The sequence below is a fragment of the Scyliorhinus canicula genome, chromosome 13 (assembly GCF_902713615.1).
Source record: "Scyliorhinus canicula chromosome 13, sScyCan1.1, whole genome shotgun sequence".
In the NCBI taxonomy this organism is placed as follows: Eukaryota; Metazoa; Chordata; class Chondrichthyes; order Carcharhiniformes; family Scyliorhinidae; genus Scyliorhinus; species Scyliorhinus canicula.
In genome coordinates, this window is record NC_052158.1 from 129,049,674 (window position 1) to 129,070,945 (window position 21,272).

The window sequence follows — 21,272 nt, forward strand, 5'->3', positions numbered from 1 at the left end:
TGGACACCACACTTGAGGAAGGATGTGAAGGCATTGGAAAGGGTACAGAGGAGATTCACAAGAATGATTCCAGGGATAAAGAACTGTAGCTATGAGGATATATTAGAGAAGTTGAGACTATCTCCTTGGAGTAAAGAAGACTTAAGTTGGAGGAGACTTGACCGAGATATTCAGGATCCTGAGGGGTATGGGCAGGTAAATGTTGGCCAGAACACCAGAAGAACTGTGAGCCAAGGCCAGTACTAAGCAACATTTTTGATATAGAGAAGTGCTCCAAGGCACTTCAAAGGGTTAACAAAGACTGGACGCCGAGCCATTAAGTGGATTATTAAAGGCAGAAGAGAAAGAAACAAATAGGGTTAGCCTTCCATTTGCAAGACTATCAGCAATTTAGCCGCACGTACCTGTCAATTGTGCAAGTTTCCTGAATTGATTTATAGTTCAAGTTTTTGCCCAAACGTCATTGTATAATCACAAACATTTCAGTATGGCTAAGTAGCTCCCTGAATACCTAGTAAAAGGGAATCTACTAGAAATATTCTATAACAATAGTTATATCTAGAATAACCTAAATACTGCAACATTCAAATGCACTATGAATCATGGATATCTCTTTTGGCCTGTTCAAGGAAGTAAATTCAACCAAACTCGGGGCTCTTGCTCAGGAACCAAGCGTCCGAGAAGTTATTCTGTTGGGTTGGGCCGAAGGCACTCGAGCCATGATTCTGAGGATTTGGATGATCTGTCTGTGTCAACAGGTAATGACATAGCTAATAGTAAATCATCCTGTCAGCCACTTTCTAACCAATGTGAAATAGTGTTCCAGCCGGTAAAGTACTGAAATAATTTCTTACTGTTAATGCTTTGGATTTCTAGCGCTGCATTTTCCCAGCTCTCTCGTTGCCCCATATACCCCAGGTGAACCTCTTCACTTTCCTGCATGCAGGATTTGTAGAAGTGGTTTCCCTTTTCTTTTAGGTCCCTTTTAAAATTAACCTGCTGTTCCATTTAGGATTATGTGTTTTAATGTTCCCCTGCTGGTTCTAGGTATGCTCTAATCTAGCAAGCAAGTCTGACTTTGACCAGCCAAAAACAGTTGGTCTTTATTGGACATGACAACAGAAAATGTTTTAGGCACCAAAGTGGGATGAGATACTATGCTATGGATTTCTCTGCCACTCTGCCCTCCTCTGCACATATTCTTTTGCCATATTTGTTAACTGAAAACTGTGACTAAACTTCAAAAAATGATTCCTAAGCATTTTGTAATGTCCTGAATGGGCTATGTTAAATAGAAGATTATTCTTTATTAATTAATTTTGACATCGTCTTGTCCCATTACCCATCAAAATGTATTGATTAATTGAAAATCCTGATTCTGTGATCCTGAGGCTAAGTATTGATGCCGTTGGAAACACCATCGCGTTTCTCGACGGTATCTACACGGCCTCAGGATCAGCAATTCTGGCCCCTACAGGGGGCCAGCATGGCACTGGGGCGGTTCATGCCGCTCCAGCTGCTGATCCCGGCGTCAAATGGGCGCCGCGGGATCCGCGCATGCGCAGTGGCACCGGCGCCAACGCACGCATGCGCAGTGCCTTCCTTCAACGCGCTGGCCCCGTTGCAAGATGGTGCAGGGCTACAAGGACCGGCCCGGAAGAAAGGAGACCACCAGCCCGAGAGGCCGGCCCGCCGATCGGTGGGCCCCGCTGGCTAAGAGCAGGTGTGGACAGCGCCGGCGGGACTCGGCTTTTTACGACGGCCGCTCAGCCCATCCAGGGCCAAGAATCGGTGGGCCGTTCGCGTAGAGCAGCTCCCGACTGGCGCCGCACCAACCACGCCAGTGCCAATGCCGCCAATTCTGGAGAATTGCGTCTTGGCGTCGGGGCGGCATGGCGCGATTTGCGCCGGTTGTGGGGATTCTCCGGCCCCGACCCGGGCTGAGAGAATCCCGGCCCTTCAAGTCACAGGTAATTACCTTTCTCATGCTGTGGTATGTTTTATAATAGCAACACAGGAATCCCTAGCTGGTGTCCCCAGTACTAATATATCTCAGTTTTCATCCTGATGGATAAACTTAGATATCTTTTGAATCTATAAAATTTTGAAATATAAGTTTTCTTGTCTGTATAATTAATTTCTTCAATAGTAGATATTATTATAAAGTGCAGCCAATGTAGGAGTTTGCTCTCTGTAATGACTTTATAAGTCATAGTGACTTAATGATTTTACGTCAGATGCAATAAGTTCTACTGGACAGTAACTAGTCATCACTAATTTACGAGCATTGCCTCTGAAGAAGAGAAGATTATTCTTTTGTTAAAAAAAATATTTTATTAAGGCATTCATGATTTTATAACACAAATACAAATGTAAACATAATTCAGTAAATAACACCCCCCCCCCCCCCCCCCCCCAACCAACAACCATACCCAGCCAACATGATTTATACACACAATTCCCCAGTACCTCCTCCTCCTATCGCTAATCCCGCATAAACTAAACTATCTCCCCCTACCCCCCCCCCCCCCCACGTTCCCTAACCACCAGCAACCCCCACCCCCATCCTCTTGGTAGCCCGGAGATGGATCCTATTAGCATTGTGGTACTCGGAGCCCTGGAAATCGGGGGTATGGGTTAGCGACATGGCTGGGTTTCTCAGGCTTGAGAAAATCAAGTGCGCCCTAAGAGGATCAATCTTTGGGTTCGTCCAGAGGGGGCAACCATTTATCGACTTCTTAAGAGACAATTATTCTATGCTCCGATATTTCTAAGTGACAGCATACTTCAAACAGTCCTGTCATATTTTTTCAGGCAAGGGCATTCTTATGATTGACTAATATTTTACATTCCTGACTAATATTTTACATTCATTGGGGAGCGCCGAGCTTGATTTAAGTGTGAATGTTTGTGCACCGTATTTTTAGTATTTAATCTTTGTTACCGGAGTTTCTAAAATTTACAGGAACTTTTCTTGCACGTCCGAGGTAGGGAAAAATATACATTAGATGAAACTAAATTGGAAAGGTAAAATGTATTTCTGCTCTTTACAGAAAAGGAAGAAATTCCAGCTTCACCGACCAGCCTGGGCTCGTCCTCATCCTCTGGATGGGAAAGACAGAGTGTCCTAGATGGTAAATAATACACTTTTATGTTTGAAAGCTGCTTTGTCACAACCCACACTTCTTCCCCATCAGATCTTTACAAAATTATTATTGTTTGAACCACATATTATGTGTCAGTCACATGGAAATGTTTTAAATGTGCCATAATTGATTGAGCACACTGGAAAACAATTCATAACTTTGGTTTCTATAAGATTCATACTTTTTTTTGAAAATATTCTTTTCTTTTCACAGTCTACTATCCTGCAGATTCTAGAAAGATTGTTGTGGCTTGGCATGACAGTCAGAAAAACCTCAAAGCTTTAAAATAAAGCATTTTAGTAGTTTTTGATTCACCTTAGAAAGGATTAGTTGTTATCTAGGCAAATGAAGGTATAAAGGGATCATCACTGGTATTACTCTGAGCAAGGAGAGGTACAAAGAGAAATAAGGGTGACTGAGCACTGAACAACTTGGGCAGAATCTTATTGGAGGTGTCGCAGGTTTCGCCTGTCAGCAAGAGAACCAGCTTAAGACCCGCTGCCTCTTTTCGGGAAGGCCCACCAAATCACAAATCAATCAGTGAGGCCACCAGCGGGCCTTCCCCTGGAATCAAGGTCCTGGGGGGGCAGAAGTCTGGTCTACTGAGAGCTGCCAATCAACTAGAGGTTGGAAGGTCTTGTGCTCAGCAGTGCCACAGTGGAAGTGGTGGCTGCTGAAGAAAAAACACCTCCTTGAGTCCCAGGATCATAGATTGACCAAGGCCACAGTTAAAAATTTAGACAGTGTGTGGGGGGAGGGGGGGGAGGGGGGGGGGAGGGGGGGGGGGGGGGGGAGTTGGTTTTGCAGATTGGGGACCACAGGAAAGGGAGTATAGGGGTCAGTAACAAAGGCAGGAGAATGACACTCAGCAGGCCACCCCCCCCCCCCCCCTGATGTTGAGCCCCTCAAATGGGCACTGAGTACCTTTGACCGAGGGACCCACTGCTCCAGAGATGACAAGATGGGCGAATGGTTTTAGTTGCTGTGCATACTGCATGACAACAGGTCCACCTGCAGCTGCGTTAATATCTGCACCAGCAGGATGAGGTCCTCAAGTGGTTATCAATTGGCACTTTAGGGCCTCAATAGGCACCAGAATAGACACCATAAGCCTTAATTAATAAACCCAGAACTTAATTTTGGCAGACGTGGGAATCTGTCGGGTTTCGGTATGTCTTCAGTCCACCTAACTATATGCCCTTCCCTGCTCCAAGCTCACATCCAGTGATTCAGCCCTTTTGATTCAGGAGATAGTTGAGTCAAAGATCATTGCCTTGTTTAAGGGGGACTGATGCAAATAAACATTTGAAGTAGAAGAAGGTAGGGGGCTCTGGGGTGAGAGAGTTCAGTAACATTCATTTTGGAATACTCTGATAAAGAACCAGCAAAGACATGATTGATCGAATGGACTCGTACTGTGTTGTAAGGTTGGGAGTGCAGGCGTGTATTTTAATTACCTGTTCATGAAGATTGTATCAGTTCTCTAGTCATGTATAAACATGCGTGTTTCCCCAGTAAGTGCATATTTCATTCCTCAAACTTGTTTGAGGATTTAATTAAAAATACTGAATGATGAAAGAACACATTTATGAAAGTTTTAAAATGTTAAACACACAGGAGTATTCAGCCACTCAACCTCTGCTCACAAGATCCATCTTGCAGGCTCCTAACTTGTGGGGATGAAGCCAAAGCAATTGTTTAAATAATAACATTGATACAAAGGGGATAGCTTTCTGAGTATATGCTGACAATTGGTGATTTATCAACACGTACTGGCAATAGTTGAGATTCATTTCATCAGTGCACATTTGAAAAATACCGACATTAAGGGAATGTCTTTAAATTGGATAATCAAACTAATAGTAGGTAGTCAAGTTAAATTTATACATTTGAACTGGGATAAAAAAACTAATAGTACAATAGAATTTACCCTTCTATACTCCTTTAACCTGGGGAAACATTCTGAGCGATATGGTACCAGGAATGTTGCTGTTTTTGAAGGTGGGAGGTGATGAACTAAGTGAGAATATAAGAGGAATATTATACATTGGTATATTTTGGCTTAACTATACCTTTTCTTACAACACATATGAAGTAAGCTTGGCCACAACATTATTGAGAAAAACAAAGTACTTCATATGCTGAAAATCTGCAGTAAGAACTGAAAATGCTGGAAATTGACAGCAGATCTGGCAAGACCTCTGGAAAGAGAAATAGGGTTAATGTGTCAGGTCAATGGTCATCTCAGTTTCTCTCCCAACAGATGTGACCTGTCTTGCTGACTATTTCCAGCAATTTTTGCTTTTCAAAACCTATTCTTCGATGGGATCTGCGTATCGCTGGGAAAGCCAACATTTGTCACCCATCCCTAATTAGCCGTGAGCTGAGTGGCTTGCTAGGCCATTTCAGAGGGCAGTCAAGGGGCAACCATATTGCCCTGGATCTGGAGATACATGTTGGCCAGTCCATGTAAAGATGGCAGATTTCTTTCCCTGAACAAAATTGGTTTTTACAGCTTTCAACAATAGTTTCATGGTCATCGTTATTGAGATCAGCTTTCAATTCCAGAATTATTCATTGAATTTTAAATTTCACCAGCTGCCTGGGGGGCATTTAAATCTATGTCTCCAGAGCATTAACCTGGGCCTCTGGATTACTCTTCCAGTGACATTACCACTATGTTGTCATCTCCCTCCTTCGCCTTCTGAGAAGGTGTTTTGATCAACCTGTTAAAATAACATAAGATAGCTGGTTAAAAGTTTAACTTGCCACCCAGGCGCAAATCTCTGATTTATGGACTGGCTACCCGTTATGCAAATCACGTGGCCTTCTTTTCTATTGAAAGAAAAATTGTGCAGTTCCTTTTAATGGGCAGCTGATCCACAATGTAGATTTTATGCTCAGGTAACAAGTCTGAAAATCTACCCCAATATGTCCAAATTGAAATGGAAAGAATATCTGGGGTGAAAATATTGTGTGTGGCTTTGAGCGAGCACACCCACTAATTATGTGTTATGGATTTGTTTACACAGATGGGCAGAAATGAGGGCCAGCCTATCCCTGCACAATGTCAGACCTACCGACACCCCCCCCCCCCCCCCTCAAGACCCACCCACGACCCCCCCCCAATGACTCCCTGAATAAAGGGACTCTCCCAGAGACCTCCTAAATAAAGAGATCCCCACAGAGATGCCCTGTATAGGGGGATCACCCACACCCCCCCCTCCCCCCCCAGAAAAGAGACCCCTGTCTGGAAGCTGTAGAGCAATCCGGACCGAGGCAGTGAAAAAACCCACTGTTGTCACACTCACCTGGACAATACACCTGGTGGCTCAAACAGAGGAAGCAGCACCTATCAGTTACTGGGAAGGGAAAGCAGTGACCTGTGTTTAAACCCCTCAGAGGGCTGTGATTGACAGCTTCCACACACAGCCGTGCTTCATTCTTCTTTTTCATGGTTCAATAACTTTAAAGTGCCTTGACCACAATGTTTACAAACATCAAGAGAGTTAAGTGCTGTCAATTTCCAGCTGAGCACTTCAAAATAACTTCAGTGTAAAGGGGAGTTTCCTATCAGGCTTCTCTTTTCTGGGGGGGGCTTCCTTACAGAGGTCTCTTCTGGCATCTCTGTGGGGGTCCCCCTGTTTGGGGGGTCACCTATCTAGAGGGTCTCTGAGGGGGGTCTCCCTATTCAGCTGTGGGACCTCACTATTGGGCCGCCCAAATGGAGGCAGGAATTGCTCGCAGTCCTCACCATGCATTAATTTGCATGGCTGAGGATTGGGAATCGCTTCCTGATTTGTGCTAAATCAGTAGCGATTCACCTCCGGCGGGAGAACATAGACTTCACAAGTTGCTAGCACTGTGGCTTCACAGCGCCAGGGTCCCAGGTTCAATTCCCCGCTGGGTCACTGTCTGTGCGGAGTCTGCATGTTCTCCCCGTGTCTTCGTGGGTTTCCTCCGGGTGCTCTGGTTTCCTCCCACAGTCCAAAGATGTGCAAGTTAGTTGGATTTGCCATTCTAAATTGCACTTAGTGTCTAAAAGGTTAGGAGGGGTTATTGGGTTACGAGGATAGGGTAGAAGTGAGGGTATAAGTGGGTCAGTGCAGACTCGATGGGCCAAATGGCCTCCTCTGCACTTTATGCTTTATGTTATAGACTCTCGAATGGAGAATTTCACACAAAGCCTCTCTGAGTATATCGGTCCATAACTTCCACCCAGCAGTGTGAAGTGATGTGCCGCTGGAATTACAAGTGTGTGAAGAACGCTGATCTACTCTGGAGCTCTTCGTTCAAACCTCCGCTAGCTGGAGATGCTTGAAACGAGTCTCCGAACAGCACAGCAGCGTGCATCACCAGTGAGCTCGGGGAGGACATGCCCCCTTTTCTACTACACTGGCTGTCGGTAAGCAGGTTGGTTTAAAGGGCCCACTCCAGAGATGGATGGGGAGCGATCGGTTCCGCTCGTGAAGGAGTGAGGTCGATTGAAGGAGGGGGAAGTTAGAAGTCAAGCCCGCATGGGGAGTCCCATGCAGCTGGGATTTGCAGGATGGGGGCGGGGTCTGGAGTGTGGGGGGTATCCTGTGCGGGGCTTGATCTGGATGTTTAAAATAGTTACACTGAAGTTAGAAGTAGTTTTGTTTCTTCTAATTCCTTCAGAGTAACCACTGGTATAAAACTGGCAGGACCATTTGGTTAGTGATTTAAATCACTTTGCCAGATGGTTCCCAGCAGAGAGTAGTTGGCCAGGGGTAGTCGGATTGGATTGGATTTGTTTATTGTCACGTATAGCGAGGTACAGTTAAAAAGTATTGTTCTGTATACAGTCCAGACAGATCATTCCATTCATGAAAACAAATTTAGGGCATATATAAATACGCAATGTAAATTCATAGACACATGCATCGGGTGAAGCACACAGGAGTGTAGTACTACTCAGCAGAGAAGATGTGTGGAGGGGTCAGATAAGTCCAGAAGAGGGTCATTCAAGAGTCTGGTAAAAGTGGTTAGCCCTTCTGGACAATTGCCATGTAAACCCTTCCGGGAACTTCCGAGAGAGACTCCCTAGCGCATCTTTAGGGTACTTGCCAAATCCAACACAGGAAATTTTGGACCATAAAGTTTATCTTTGTTGGTGACTCTGGAGGAGAATAAAAAAAACAGACATCACTGCTCAGAGGTACAAGGAGGTCACCATTCACAATTACATGAAGCATAATGTATAATGTGTACATTCTGCCTGAGGATCAGTGTTTGCTGAGTTTGTGGCTCACCAAAGCTGGGTTCTCTGAACTGTGATAGCTCCTGCAATCAAGGCTCTCGTTAAGATGGTTGGGAGGCAGGGAACATACTTCAAGTTAGTTCCTGTGAGACATGGCTCTCTTAACTTAAAAAAACTGGCTCATGATTCATCTCATGATCCACTCCCCAGCCCTCTTCACTAAAAGTTCATAATTACATATTTGTAAGGCTGAAGTATACTAAAGTATAATTTTAGCAATAAGCAATATTAAAGCAATGTTTCCACCACTGTGGTGGTGCTCCACAGTATGATCCACAGTGCAAGTTGCAGAATAATTGTAGTATTTTGTCTGATACACAACATTATTGTTGAAAGAGGAGCAGAGTGCTTGCTGGAGATGCTGCAAAAATCGAGGGCAAACATGGACAAGAGGAAATGTTTTATTCTATTGTTTAATTCTATAACAAAAAAAATCCTTTTGCTGAAAATGAAAAATGACTGCACTCACTTTAACCATTCTTGAGTTATTGATTTCATTGATGTAAAGGTGTGTTGTTCGACATTACAATCGTGACTACACTTCAAAAAGTACTTCATTGGTTTTATTAAGTGCATTGAAGCATCCGGTGGTTGTGAAAAGGTACTGCAATAAAAGCAAGTCTTTCTTTTCGCCAAGCAATATATTTAACATTCTGTCACCTCACATTGGCAGTACCCATAAATCAAGTTCATGATGAAATTCAAGTAAGTGATGAAATATTAGTAGATATGGAGGCTTGCTGACAGCTTTCTTGAAGACTGGCTTGCAACATTGTCAGCTGCTTGTCTCTGCATTATCTGTGTGGCATGCGCCCATGTAATTCCATTTGTGGGCCTTCATGCTTTGAAATGATTGTCTTGTCACCTCCGAGGTAACCAAATATCATTTTGGTATAGCTTTGTCTACAAGAATTCTGTACATACACGTGCACTCCTCAACTATCCATGAATTCCTCCTGGAAAGTCATCATTGCTTTTGTACACTAGACCTATTGTACCTTCTGCATTCAAAAATGTCGGCATTACATACTGTGGTGAATGTATAACATAAATTCACACTGTATATCACTGTGTCCCTGTGGGCTCCATCTGTGAGCCGTTGCGCGGCTCTGCCCACAGGGGGAAATGAGGAGCATGGATAGGGCTCCGCCCTTGGCTCCGCCCACGGCCCCGCCCACAACCAGAAGTATAAAGTGCTGCGGTCTTGCGAGCCTGCCTTCAGTACAGCTAGTCGCAGGCAGGCTCAGTTGTAAGTCGATTAAAGCCACAGTTTACTTCAACTCGTGTCTCTGAGTGAATCGACTTTAAAAAAAACTACCATGGAATCAGACCTCAAACCTGATTGACTGGAACTCGATCCACAAGCCGCAGAAGCGAAGGAAATATTTCTGCATTGGTTTCAGTGCTTCAAGGCCTACCTGGCTGCGGCGACTACCTTTGCTGTTACTGAAGAACAGAAACTCAGTCTTCTACACACACGGGTGAGCCATCGTATTTCAACTCAACTTGATAGTACCGACTCGTACACCGAGGCCCTCGCGATACTCGACTGCCTGTACATGCAGCCCGTAAATGAAGTTTACGCACGGCATATTTTTACAACCCGCCGCCAGCGCCCTGCAGAGTCGTTAGAAGACTACCTGCCTGACCTGAATGCTCTAGCACGAGAATGTAACTTCCAGGCTGTGACAGCCTCCCAGCACATGGAACTCGCCGTCCGAGATGTGAATGTTGCAGGGGTCCGATCCATTTTGTGCGCCAGCATCTCCTCGAAAAAGGGGCCCAGAACCTGGAAGACACGGTAACGCTAGCGACCTCGTTAGAGGTCGCTTTTCAAAGCTAAAATTTGTTCCCAGCCGACCATGCGACCCCATCGTGGACCCCCGACCAGAGACTACCCCAGGCCTGCGCCGCGCGGCCACCCACCCGCCACGGAGGGCTCTCGTGCCACTTTTGCGGCCAGCCCCAACACCACCAGCAGCACTGCCCGGCCCGCAACGCGACCTGCAGCAGCTGCGGGCGGAAAGGGCACTTTGCGAAGGTATGCCTGGCTAAAACTAAAAACTCCAACTCGAATGCTAATCAGAACACTCGCCCCTCCAACTCACAAGCCCGCAGACCCCGCAATGTGGCAGCGTGTCTGCCGACTCCGCCTCCGCACGACATGTGCGACTCATGGGGGCCGCCATCTTGGCAATCCTCCCCCACGCGGCCGGCCATGTGCAGTTCATGGGGGCCGCCATCTTGGGTGCCATCTTCTTCGCCGCCTGCCACGTGCGATCAACAGCGGTGGCGATCTTGGACATCACCCGAGATGCCACTCGACGACTACGACCTCCACGGACAATTATCACGGGGCCGCTCCAGCACCGCTGACCACGCCACCGACTACCCACAGCTCAGTGCAGTCACTTTGGACAAGTCGCGGCCAAAGAGCCTCAGAAGCTCCATGATGTCCGTTCAAATCAACGGATACAAGACACCGTGCCTCTTCGACTCCGGGAGCACCGAGAGTTTCGTTCACCCAGACCTGGTAAGACGCTGCCCGCTCCCGATATTTCCAACACAGCAAACTATATCCCTCGCCTCGGGGTCGCCCTCTGTCCAGATACAAGGGCGCACGATTGCAACACTAACGATACAGGGTGCCAACTACTCCAACTTCCAATTGTATGTACTCCCAGACCTCTGCGCCCCTCTCCTACTCGGACTGGATTTCCAGTGTAACCTCAGGAGCCTAACACTCAGCTTCGGGGTACCCCTGCCCCCTCTCACTATATGCAGTTTAGCAACACTAAAAATCGACCCCCCTCCACTATTCGCTAATCTCACCGCTAACTGCAAACCCGTAGCCACTCGCAGCAGGAGGTATAGCCTGCAGGACAGGGTATTTATTAGAGCCGAAGTCCAGCGGCTCTTACATGAGGGAGTCATGGAGGCCAGTAATAGCCCCTGGAGAGCTCAGGTGGTGGTCGTCAAGACTAGGGACAGCCAGACCATTAACCGGTTCACGCACCTCGATGCGTACCCCCTCCCCCGGATTGCAGACATGGTAAATCAGATCGCCCAGTACCGCATATTCTCCACGGTGGATCAGAAGGCTGCATACCACCAGCTCCCAATCCGCCCGGAGATCCACCACTACACGGCGTTCGAGGCAGATGGCCGCCTCTTCCATTTCCTCCGGGTCCCCTTTGGCGTCACGAATATGGTCTCGGTGTTCCAACGAGCAATGGACCGAATGGTGGACCAGTACGTGCTGCGGGCCACGTTTCCGTACTTGGATAACGTCACCATCGGCGGCCATGACCAGCAGGACCACGACGCCAACCTCCACCGATTTCTCCGAACCGCCCAAAAACTCAACCTCGCATACAATAAGGAGAAATGCGTTTTCCCGCACAACCAGACTAGCCATCCTCGGCTACGTCGTGGAAAACGGGGTCGTAGGACCCGACCCTGACCGTATGCACCCCCTCTTACAACTCCCTCTCCCCCACTGTTCCAGGGCCCTCAAGAGGTGCCTCGCATTTTTCTCCTACTACGCCCAGTGGGTCCCCCAGTATGCGGACAAAGCCTGCCCACTATTTAAGACTACACTCTTCCCACTGTCAGCCAAGGCCCGCCAACTGCATTAAGGCGGACATAGCCAAAGCCGCCATGTGGGCGGTGGATGAATCCGTCCCATTTCAGGTGGAGAGCGGCTCTCGCTGCCACTCTGAACCAGGCAGGTAGGCCAGGAGCGTTCTTCTCCCGAATCCTCTCCGCTTCGGAACTTCGACACTCCTCAGTCGAAAAGGAAGCCCAAGCCATTGTGGAAGCCGTACGGCACTGGAGGCACTACCTCGCAGGTCGGAGGTTTACCCTCATCACCGACCAGAGATCGGTTGCCTTTATGTCCGATAACTCGCAGCAGGGCAAAATTAAAAATGACAAAAACTTGAGGTGGAGGATCGAACACTCCACCTATAATTATGATATCGTATACCGTCTGGGGAAGCTCAATGAGCCCCCAGATGCCCGGTCCCGCGGCACATGCGCCAGCGCACAAGACGACCAATTACAGGCAATCCACAATGACCTCTGCCACCCGGGGGTCACCCGGCTCGCCCACTACATCAAGGCCCACAATCTGCCTTTCTCCACTGAGGAGGTTAAAGCTATCACCAGGAATTGCCCAATCTGCGTGGAGTGTAAACCGCACTTTTATAGATCAGACAAGACCCACCTGGTAAAGGCATCCCGGCCCTTTGAACGACTGAGTATCGATTTCAAAGGGCCCCTCCCCTCGACCAACCGTAATATTTATTTCCTTAATATCATAGATGAATTCTCTCGCTTCCCGTTTGCCATCCCATGCCCCGATATGACCTCCCCTACAGTCATCAGAGCCCTGCACAGTGTCTTCACCCTGTTCGGTTTCCCCAGCTACGTCCACAGCGACAGGGGTTCGTCCTTCATGAGCGACGAGCTGCGTCAGTACCTGCTCGGCAAGGGCATCGCCTCGAGCAGGATTACCAGCTATAACCCCAGGGGGAACGGGCAGGTGGAGAGGGAGAACGTGATGGTCTGGAAGACCGTCCTACTGACCCTACGGTCCAGGAATCTCCCGACCTCCCACTGGCAGGAGGACCTCCCCGACGCGCTTCATGCAATTAGGTCCCTCCTGTGCACTGCCACTAATCAGACTCCTCACGAGCAATTATTTGTTTTCCCTCGGGGCACACCACGGGGGCCTCGCTTCCATCCTGGTTGAGGACACCGGGCCCTGTTCTCCTTCGGAAGCACGTCTGGACACATAAAACAGACCCGCTGGTACAGAGGGTCCTACTCCTGCATTCAAACCCCCACTACGCATTTATCGAGCACCCCGACGGCCGACAGGACACCGTTTCCCTCCGGGACCTGGCACCTGCAGGATTTACTACTACTACTACCACTACCGCCGAGGTACCCCTCACACCACACCCCACCCGACCCCCCACGCCATGCGCCCCTGCACCTACAGGTTTCCTGTGCCCCCTTTCACCCGTCACACTGGTCAGGAACGAAGCTCGGAAAGAACCACCCCCGGAGTCCACGCTCGGATTCACACCGGACATCAGCACACAGCCATCCGAAGCGGCTGCAACCCCGGTGCTCCGCCGGTCCCAGCAAACGATTCGAGTACCGGACCGACTAAACTTATAGACCCGTCACCCCCGTCGTCCTCGATTTTTTTAACACGGGGCGAATGTGGTGAATGTATAATATAAATTCACACTATATATCACTGTGTCCCTGTGGGCTCCATCTGTGAGCCGTTGCACGGCTCTGCCCACAGGGGGAGATGAGGAGCATGTACAGGGCTCGGCCCGATACCGGAAGTATAAAGTGCTGCGGTCTTGCGAGCCTGCCTTCAGTACAGCTAGTCGCAGGCTCAGTTGTCAGTCGATTAAAACCACAGTTTACTTCAACTCGTGTCTCTGAGTGAATTGATGGTCGCATCACATACATACAAGTTACAGTGCAGATGGAGGCCATTCGTCCCTTCGAGTCTGCACTGGCTCTTGGAAAGAGCACCCTACCAAGGCCAACACCTCCACCCTAACCCCATAACCCAGTAACCCCACCCAACATTAAGGGCAATTTTGTACACTAAGGGCAATTTAGCATGACCAATCCACCTAACCTGCACATCTTTGGACTGTGGGAGGAAACCGGAGCACCCGGAGGAAACCCACACAATTGCGCTAACCACTATGCTACCGTGGTACCCTTGACAGTCAAATTGACAGAAAAATATGCGCTGAAACCAAACACCAGCTCCGTGACTACATAGAAATGTGAGTTTGTTTGTTGAACAAACCTGCTTAAAAGGACCTAGAAATGCCAGGCTCTATGCCCTACTCTATTACTATGGTGATAGCAGGACAGGATGTTTACCTTTTGACAAGTTGCAACCTGTCGAAATTCCTGGGATCAGCTCCATTTCGACAAATCAGCTGGGGTGCTTCTACTATTTATGGTGCAGCCAGGCACCCACAGGGTGAAAAATTCCTGCAGGAACTTTCCAGTGCCAGATTGCTGGTGGTGCTGGACAATCATGGCCCAAGCGATGGTGTCAGGTTCCACAGGTTCCTGGACAAGGATAGGGTGCTACAGTGGGCCAAGCGCACGCGGAGCTACAATTGGAACAATAGTGTCCTGCGCGTCTACCAGGACCTGAGCGTGGAGGTGGCTAGAAGGAGGGCAGGCTACAGGCAAGTAAAAGAGATTTTGTTTAAGAAGCAGGTGAAGTTTGGGCTGCTATACCCCGCGCGTCCCTCACATACGAGGGACAGCACCATTATTTTGAGGAGCTCGAGGACACAATGGACTTTGCCTAGAGAGAAGGACTGGTGCCAAACTGAGGACTTTTGGACTTAAGTTAAAAAGTTATTGAGTGATATTTATATGTTTTTCTTGTTTCGTTTTCTCTTCTGTATTTGAGTTTTTGCTGGAGAAGAGTGAAGATAAGGTATTTGGTTCTGGGGGCTTTTTGTGTTCTGATGGGGGTGGCAGGAAGTGTCTCGTACTTATTTTGTATTACTTGAATTGCACTATTGTCGGGATTTTCTTTGTTCCTTGTTCTTTTTTCAGAGCAATTGCTCGAGGATGGCTGGTTTAGCAAAGTGGTGTCGATGGGCAGGGGAGATGGAACAGAGGGAACAATAGGTGGGAGACTTGTTGACGCCGGAGTCGAGAGCTATCAGGCTAGCTGGGGTGAGCTGGTCTATGGAAGCCAGGTGGAGTGTGTGCATATAGCTAGTTTATGGAAGGGGTTAGGTTACAGGGTGTTGTTGCTAGCAGGGGGTAGTTGTTCTGCCGACGAGAGAGGGACTTGGGTTTAGTAACATTGAGGAGGTCGGAGGTGGGGGCTGCCAGGAGGCAGGCCAGGGGAGGCGCAACACAGGAGCTGGGGGTGGGCCCAAGAAAGGAGATGGCTGATCAGCGCCAACCAGCTGTCCCCCAACCAGGCTGATCACCTGTAACGTTAGAGGGTTAAACGGGCCGGTAAAGGGGGCACGTTTGTTAGCACATCTGAGGGCGCTGAAGGTGGACGTAATTATGTTGCAGGAGACTCACCTGAAAGTAGCTGACCAGCTCAGATTAAGGAGGCGCTGGACAGCCAGGTCTCCCACTCGGGCTGGACACTGAGACCAGAGGGGTCGCAGTTTTGGTTAACAAACGGGTGCAATTTGAGGAGGGTAGCACTATTTTGGATGGGGGAGGTAGATTTGTCATGGTAAGTGGCAAGCTCGAGGGGGTGAGGGCAGTTTCGTTCAATGTATATGTCCCAAATTGGGATGATGTGGATTTTATTAAGAGACTGCTGGGGAAGATACCTGACCTGGACTCGCACGAGCTGATTATGGGAGGTGATTTTGACACGGTCCCCGGCCTGTACCGGTTGTGTTCAAAAACAGGTAGGGTGCAGGCAGTGGCAAAGGAACTGAGGGGGTTCATGGAGCAATTGGCGGGGGAGTTGACCCATGGACAGTTAGTCGGCCGATGGGGAAGAAGTTTTCGTTCTATTCACATGTTCATAAGGTGTATTCCCGAATTGATTTTATCATCAACAGCAGGGATTTGTTGGCGGGGGTGACGGATGTAGAATATTCGGCGATCACGATTTCGGAACATGTTCCACACTGGGTTGATCTGCAGGTCTGTAAGGAAAGCTTTCAGTGCCCACAATGGAGGTTAGAGGTTGGACTGTTGGCAGACACGGCGGTGGTGATGAGAGGGTGAGGAAATGTATGCAAAACTACCGGCAGGTCAATGACACAGGATAAGTCTCAGCAGCGGTGCTCTGGGAAGTGCTGAAGGCAGTGGTGAGAGGGGGGCTGATTTCGATTCGAGCACATAGGGACAGGACGGACAGGGCAGAAACAGACTGACCGGTAAAGGAGATCTTACAGATAGACAGGAGGTATGTGGAGACCCCGGGGGCAGAGCTATTAAGGGAACGACGGAGGCTACAGACTGAGTTTGGGGTGTTGTCCACAGGTAAGTCAGTGGAGCATCTTAGGAAGGCGAGGGGCACGACTTACGAGCACGGGGAGAAAGCCAGTAGAATGCTTGCACAGCAACGGAGGAAGAGGGAGGCGGCCAGGGAAATAGGGAAGGTAGTCGATGGGGGGGGGGGGGGAGAAAACTTGGTAGGGGATCCGGCAGGGTTGGACAATGGGTTTAGGGACGTCTGCAGTAAGCTTTATACCTTGGAACCCCCCGCGGAGCCGGAGGGGATGAGGCGCTTTTTGGACGGACTGACCTTCCCAAAAATAGGTCAGGGATTGGTAGACGGGCTGGGGGCCCCGATTAGGGCCGAAGAAATATAGGAGGGCTTGAGGGCCATGCAATCGGGTAAAGCCCTGGGGCCGGAGTGGTATCCAGTAGAGTTCTATAATAAGTTATCTGAGATAGTGGGGCTGGTGCTGGTTAGGGTTTTTAATGAGGCAAGAGACAGAGCGGTTTTACCCCCGACAATGTCACAGGCCACCATCTCCCTGATACTGAAACGGGACAAAGACCCGGAGGCATGTGGGTCCTGTAGGCCGATCTCTCTGCTCAATGTAGATGCAAAATTACTGGCCAAGCTTTTGACTTCTAGGTTTGAGGACTGTGTGCCGGACGTTATTATGGAAGACCAAACCGGGTTCGTCAAGGGCAGGCAGCTGATGGCCAATCTAAGAAGGCTGCTAAATGTGATCATGATGCCCCCGGAGAGTAGGGAGGTAGAGGTAGTCGTGGCAGTAGATGCCGAAAAGGCTTTTGACCGGGTTGAGTGGGACTACTTATGGGAGGTGTAGGGACGATTTGTGTTTGGGGAGGGCTTTATTGACTGGGTTAGGCTGCTGCCAGGCTCCGGAGGCTAGTGCAAGGACTAATAGGACGAGGTCTGACTATTTTAGACTGTACCGAGGGACAAGGCAGGGGTGCCCCCTCTCCCCACTGCTGTTTGCACTAGCAATAGAGCCACTGCCAATTGCTCTGAGAGCGTCAAGGGGCTGGTTCGGGGCGGGCGGGGTGTGGAACACAAAGTCTCGTTATACGCCGACGACCTGCTCTTATACGTCACGGATCCAGTGGCTGGGATGGATGGAATCATGGGAACCTTGAGGGAACTCGGCCGGTTCTTGGGGTATAAACTGAACATGGCAAAGAGTGAGTTGTTTGTAGTCCAGGCGAGGGGCCAGGAGGGTCGGCTAAGGGCCTGCTGTTTAGGTTGTAGGCGATATTTTCAGGTACTTAGGGATACAGGTGGCGCAGGACTGGGGTTGGTTGCATGAACTTATCCCGGTTGGTGGAGCAAATGAGGGCCGAGTTCCAGAGGTGGGATACGCACCCACTGACACTAGCGGGAAGAGTGCAGACGGTGAAAATGACGATCCTCCCGAGATTCCTGTTGTTTATTCCAGTGTCTCCCTATTTTCATTCCGTGGTCCTTATGGGAAAGTCCCCGCGGGTGAAGAGGGTGATGCTCGAGAGGAACCGAGGGGAAGGGGAGCTGGCGCTGCCAAATTTTAGTAATTACTACTGGGCGGCCAACATAGCTATGGTAAGGAAGTGGATGGTGGGTGCGGGGTCGGTTTGGGGGCGGATGGAGGCCGCTTCGTGCAGGGGCACCAGTTTGGCAGCCCTGGTCACAGCGCCCCTGCCGCTCCCACCGGCACAGTACTCCACCAGCCCTATACTGGTGGCGGCTTTGCAGATCTGGGGCCAATGGAGGAGGCACATGAGGGAAGTGAGAGCATCAGTTTGGTCCCCAATTTGTGATAATCACCGTTTGCCCTGGGGAATGTGGACGGTGGGTTCCGAATATGGCAATGGGCTGGGATTGAGAGGATGGGGGATCTGTTCTTAGAAGGAAGCTTCCTGAGCATGAGGGTGCCAGAGGAGAAATTTGGGCTGGTGAGAGGGAATGATTTCAGGTACTTGCAGGTGTGGGATTTTCTATGCAGACAGATTCCATCCTTCCCACGCCTGCCACTTAGGGGGATCCAGGACAGGGTGTCCAGTGGATGGGTGGGGGAGGGGAGGGTCTTGGATATATATAAAGAGCTTATGGGGGCAGAGGAGATGCAGACCGAGGAGCCGAAGCTTAAGTGGGAAGAGGAGCTCGGAGGTGAGATAGAAGAGGGCTTATGGGCGGAGGCGCTGAGTTGGGTAAACGTGACCATAACATGCGCTATGCCAAGCCTGATCCAATTCAACTTCGTCCACCGGGCTCACATGACAATGGCCCGGATTAAAAAATTCTTTGGATTGGAGGACAGGTGCGCCAGATGTGTGGGAGGACCAGTGAACCATGTTGACATGTTCTGGGCGTGTCCAAAACTCAGGCGGTACTGGCAGGGATTTGCGGACGTTATGACCTGGGTACTGAAAACAGGCGTGGTGATGAGTCCAGAGATGGCAATTTTTGGGTTTTCGGAGGACCCGGAGTCCAGGAGGAGAGAGAGGCCGATGTTCTGGCCTTTGCTTCCCTGGTAGCCCGGCGACGAATACTGCTGGCCTGGAGGGACTCCAAGCCCCCGAAATCGGAGGCCTGGCTATCGGACATGGCGAGCTTTCTCCGTATAGAGAAAATTAAGTTTGCTCTGGGAGGGTCACTGTCGGGGTTCGCCCGGAGGTGGCAACCATTCGTCGACTTCTTCGCGGAAATTTAATCATCAGCGGGGGGGGGGGGGGGGGGGGGGGGGGGGGGAGGGTAATGTAGATGAGGGGGTTAATTAGGCGGGTCCTTGTGGGATGGGAGCCAGTATTTGCACTATGTTTATTGTTCTTTGCACACTGTTCTGTACTGTTGCTGTTTTACTATGCCAAAAAGCATATTAAATGTTTATTAAAAAAAAATGTGTCTGGCTTCTAAAAAGACCATTTTCCCCAGGCTTCATGCTTCTTCTGCAGTTACTTTTTTTAAAAACGCATTTTATTCAAACTTGTATCAAAGTAGGTTACAGCAAATAAACACCCCGGGAAACATTCTTCACAACATTCAACTAAACAGTTTGCACAGATTTTTCTCCTTTTTCACCCCCACCATCACCCACCCCCCTGCGACGAACAGCTCCTCAAAAACGGTCACAAACATCTCCCACCTTTTCTCAAACTCCCCTGCTTAGCCCCTTAATTCATACCTTATCTTCTCAAACCGCAGGAAGTCGTACAGGTCACCCAACCATGCTGCTACCCCCGGTGGCAATGCCGACCTCCACTCCAGCAAAATCCGTCACCGTGCAATCACAAAGGCGAAGGCCAAGACATCGGCCTTCCTCCTCTCCATGAGCTCTGGCTTCTCTGAAACCCCAAATATCGCCACTGAAGGCTCCGGGTCCATTCCCTCCTCCACTACCCTGGCTAAGACTGCGAACAGTCCCGCTCAGAAACTTCCCAATTTTTAACAACCCCAAAACATGTGCCCATGATTCGCTGGCCCCCGCCCACACCTCTCACACTTATCTGCTACCCCCTGAAAGAACCCACTCATTCTCGCCCGAGTCATATGCACCCTGTGCACCACCTAAACTGTATCAGGCTCATCTTGCACAAGAGGAAGTCCCGTTTACCCTTCGTAGTGCCTCACTCCATACTCCCCAATTGATTACCAGTCCCAACTCTGCTTCCCATTTCTCCTTGATCATCACCACCCGCTCACCGCCCTGCTCCCCAGCCACTTGTATATATCCCCAATTCTTCCCTCACCTTCCTCATCCAGAAGCAGCAATCGCTCCAGCAGGGTGTATCCCGGCAATCTAGGGAGCCCCTTCCATACCTTTCGTGCAAAGTCCCTAACCTGTAGATACCTGAAATCACTACCCCTCGGCAGCTCTACCCTCTCCCTTAGCTCCTCCAGACTGGTGAACCCTTCCTCCAAATACAAATCCCTCACCTTGACCAGCCCCACTTCCCTCCACCTCCTGTACACACTATCCATCCCCCCCCCCCCCATGATTCTCACACAGCGGAATTAGCACCGACATCCCTTCCATCGTAAAATGCCTCCACAGCTGATTCCATATCTTCACCGTGGACTGCACCACTGGGTTCCCTGAATACTTACTCGGAGCCATTGGCAATGCTGCCATCACCATAGCCCTCAAACTCGACCCCTTACAAGATTCCTCCTCCATCCTAACCCACTTTACCCCTTCTCCTTCCCACCACCGCCGCACCTTGTCCACATTCGCCGCCCAATAATAATGAAGCAAGTTTGGCAATGCCAACCCCCCCTGCTGGCTCTGCCTCTGTAGCAGGGTCCTCCCCACCCTCGGCACCTTCCCCGCCCAAACAAAGTCAGAGATGATTCTGTCCACTTTCCGAAAAAAGGCCTTTGGTATAATGGTCGCGAGAGCCCGAAAGATAAACAAGAACCTCGGCAGAATATTCATTTTCACCACTTGGACCCTCCCCGCCAATGTTAAGTGCAGTGTCTCCCACCTCTTAAAATCCTCCCTGGCCTCCTCCACCAGCTTCGTTAAGTTCCACTTATGGAGCCCCATCCATTCCATCGCTACCTGAATCCCCAAATACCCAAACCTATCCCTTGCTACCGTAAATGGCATCCCCCCTAAATTAGTCCTCTCACCGGGAATACCTCACTTTTCCCTACATTCAGCTTGTAACCCGAGAACCCTCCAAACCTCCCCAACAGGCCCATAATCCTTCCCATACTCTCCAACGGATCCGAAACATACAGCAAGAGGTCATTGGCATAGAGCAGGGGTGGGCAAACTTTTCCCGTGCAAGGGCCACATTCAGAAATTCACAATTTTAAAGGGCTGCATAGTATATTAAGTAAAATAATTAATATTTTAAAT

The 21,272-nt window shown here is 49.4% G+C and overlaps 1 protein-coding gene across 8 annotated transcripts in view; it reads left to right on the forward strand.

The window, feature by feature from the left end:
* The window catches only part of vwa5b2 (von Willebrand factor A domain containing 5B2), a 200,237-nt gene that overhangs the window by 160,886 nt on the left and 18,079 nt on the right, over positions 1-21,272 (forward strand). For all 8 annotated transcript variants that reach the window (XM_038816219.1, XM_038816216.1, XM_038816218.1 and 5 more), the window contains 2 exons: positions 630-758; positions 3,054-3,134. In XM_038816219.1, the coding sequence (XP_038672147.1) occupies positions 630-758; positions 3,054-3,134 (210 nt within the window). The remainder of the gene's footprint in view (positions 1-629; positions 759-3,053; positions 3,135-21,272) is intronic.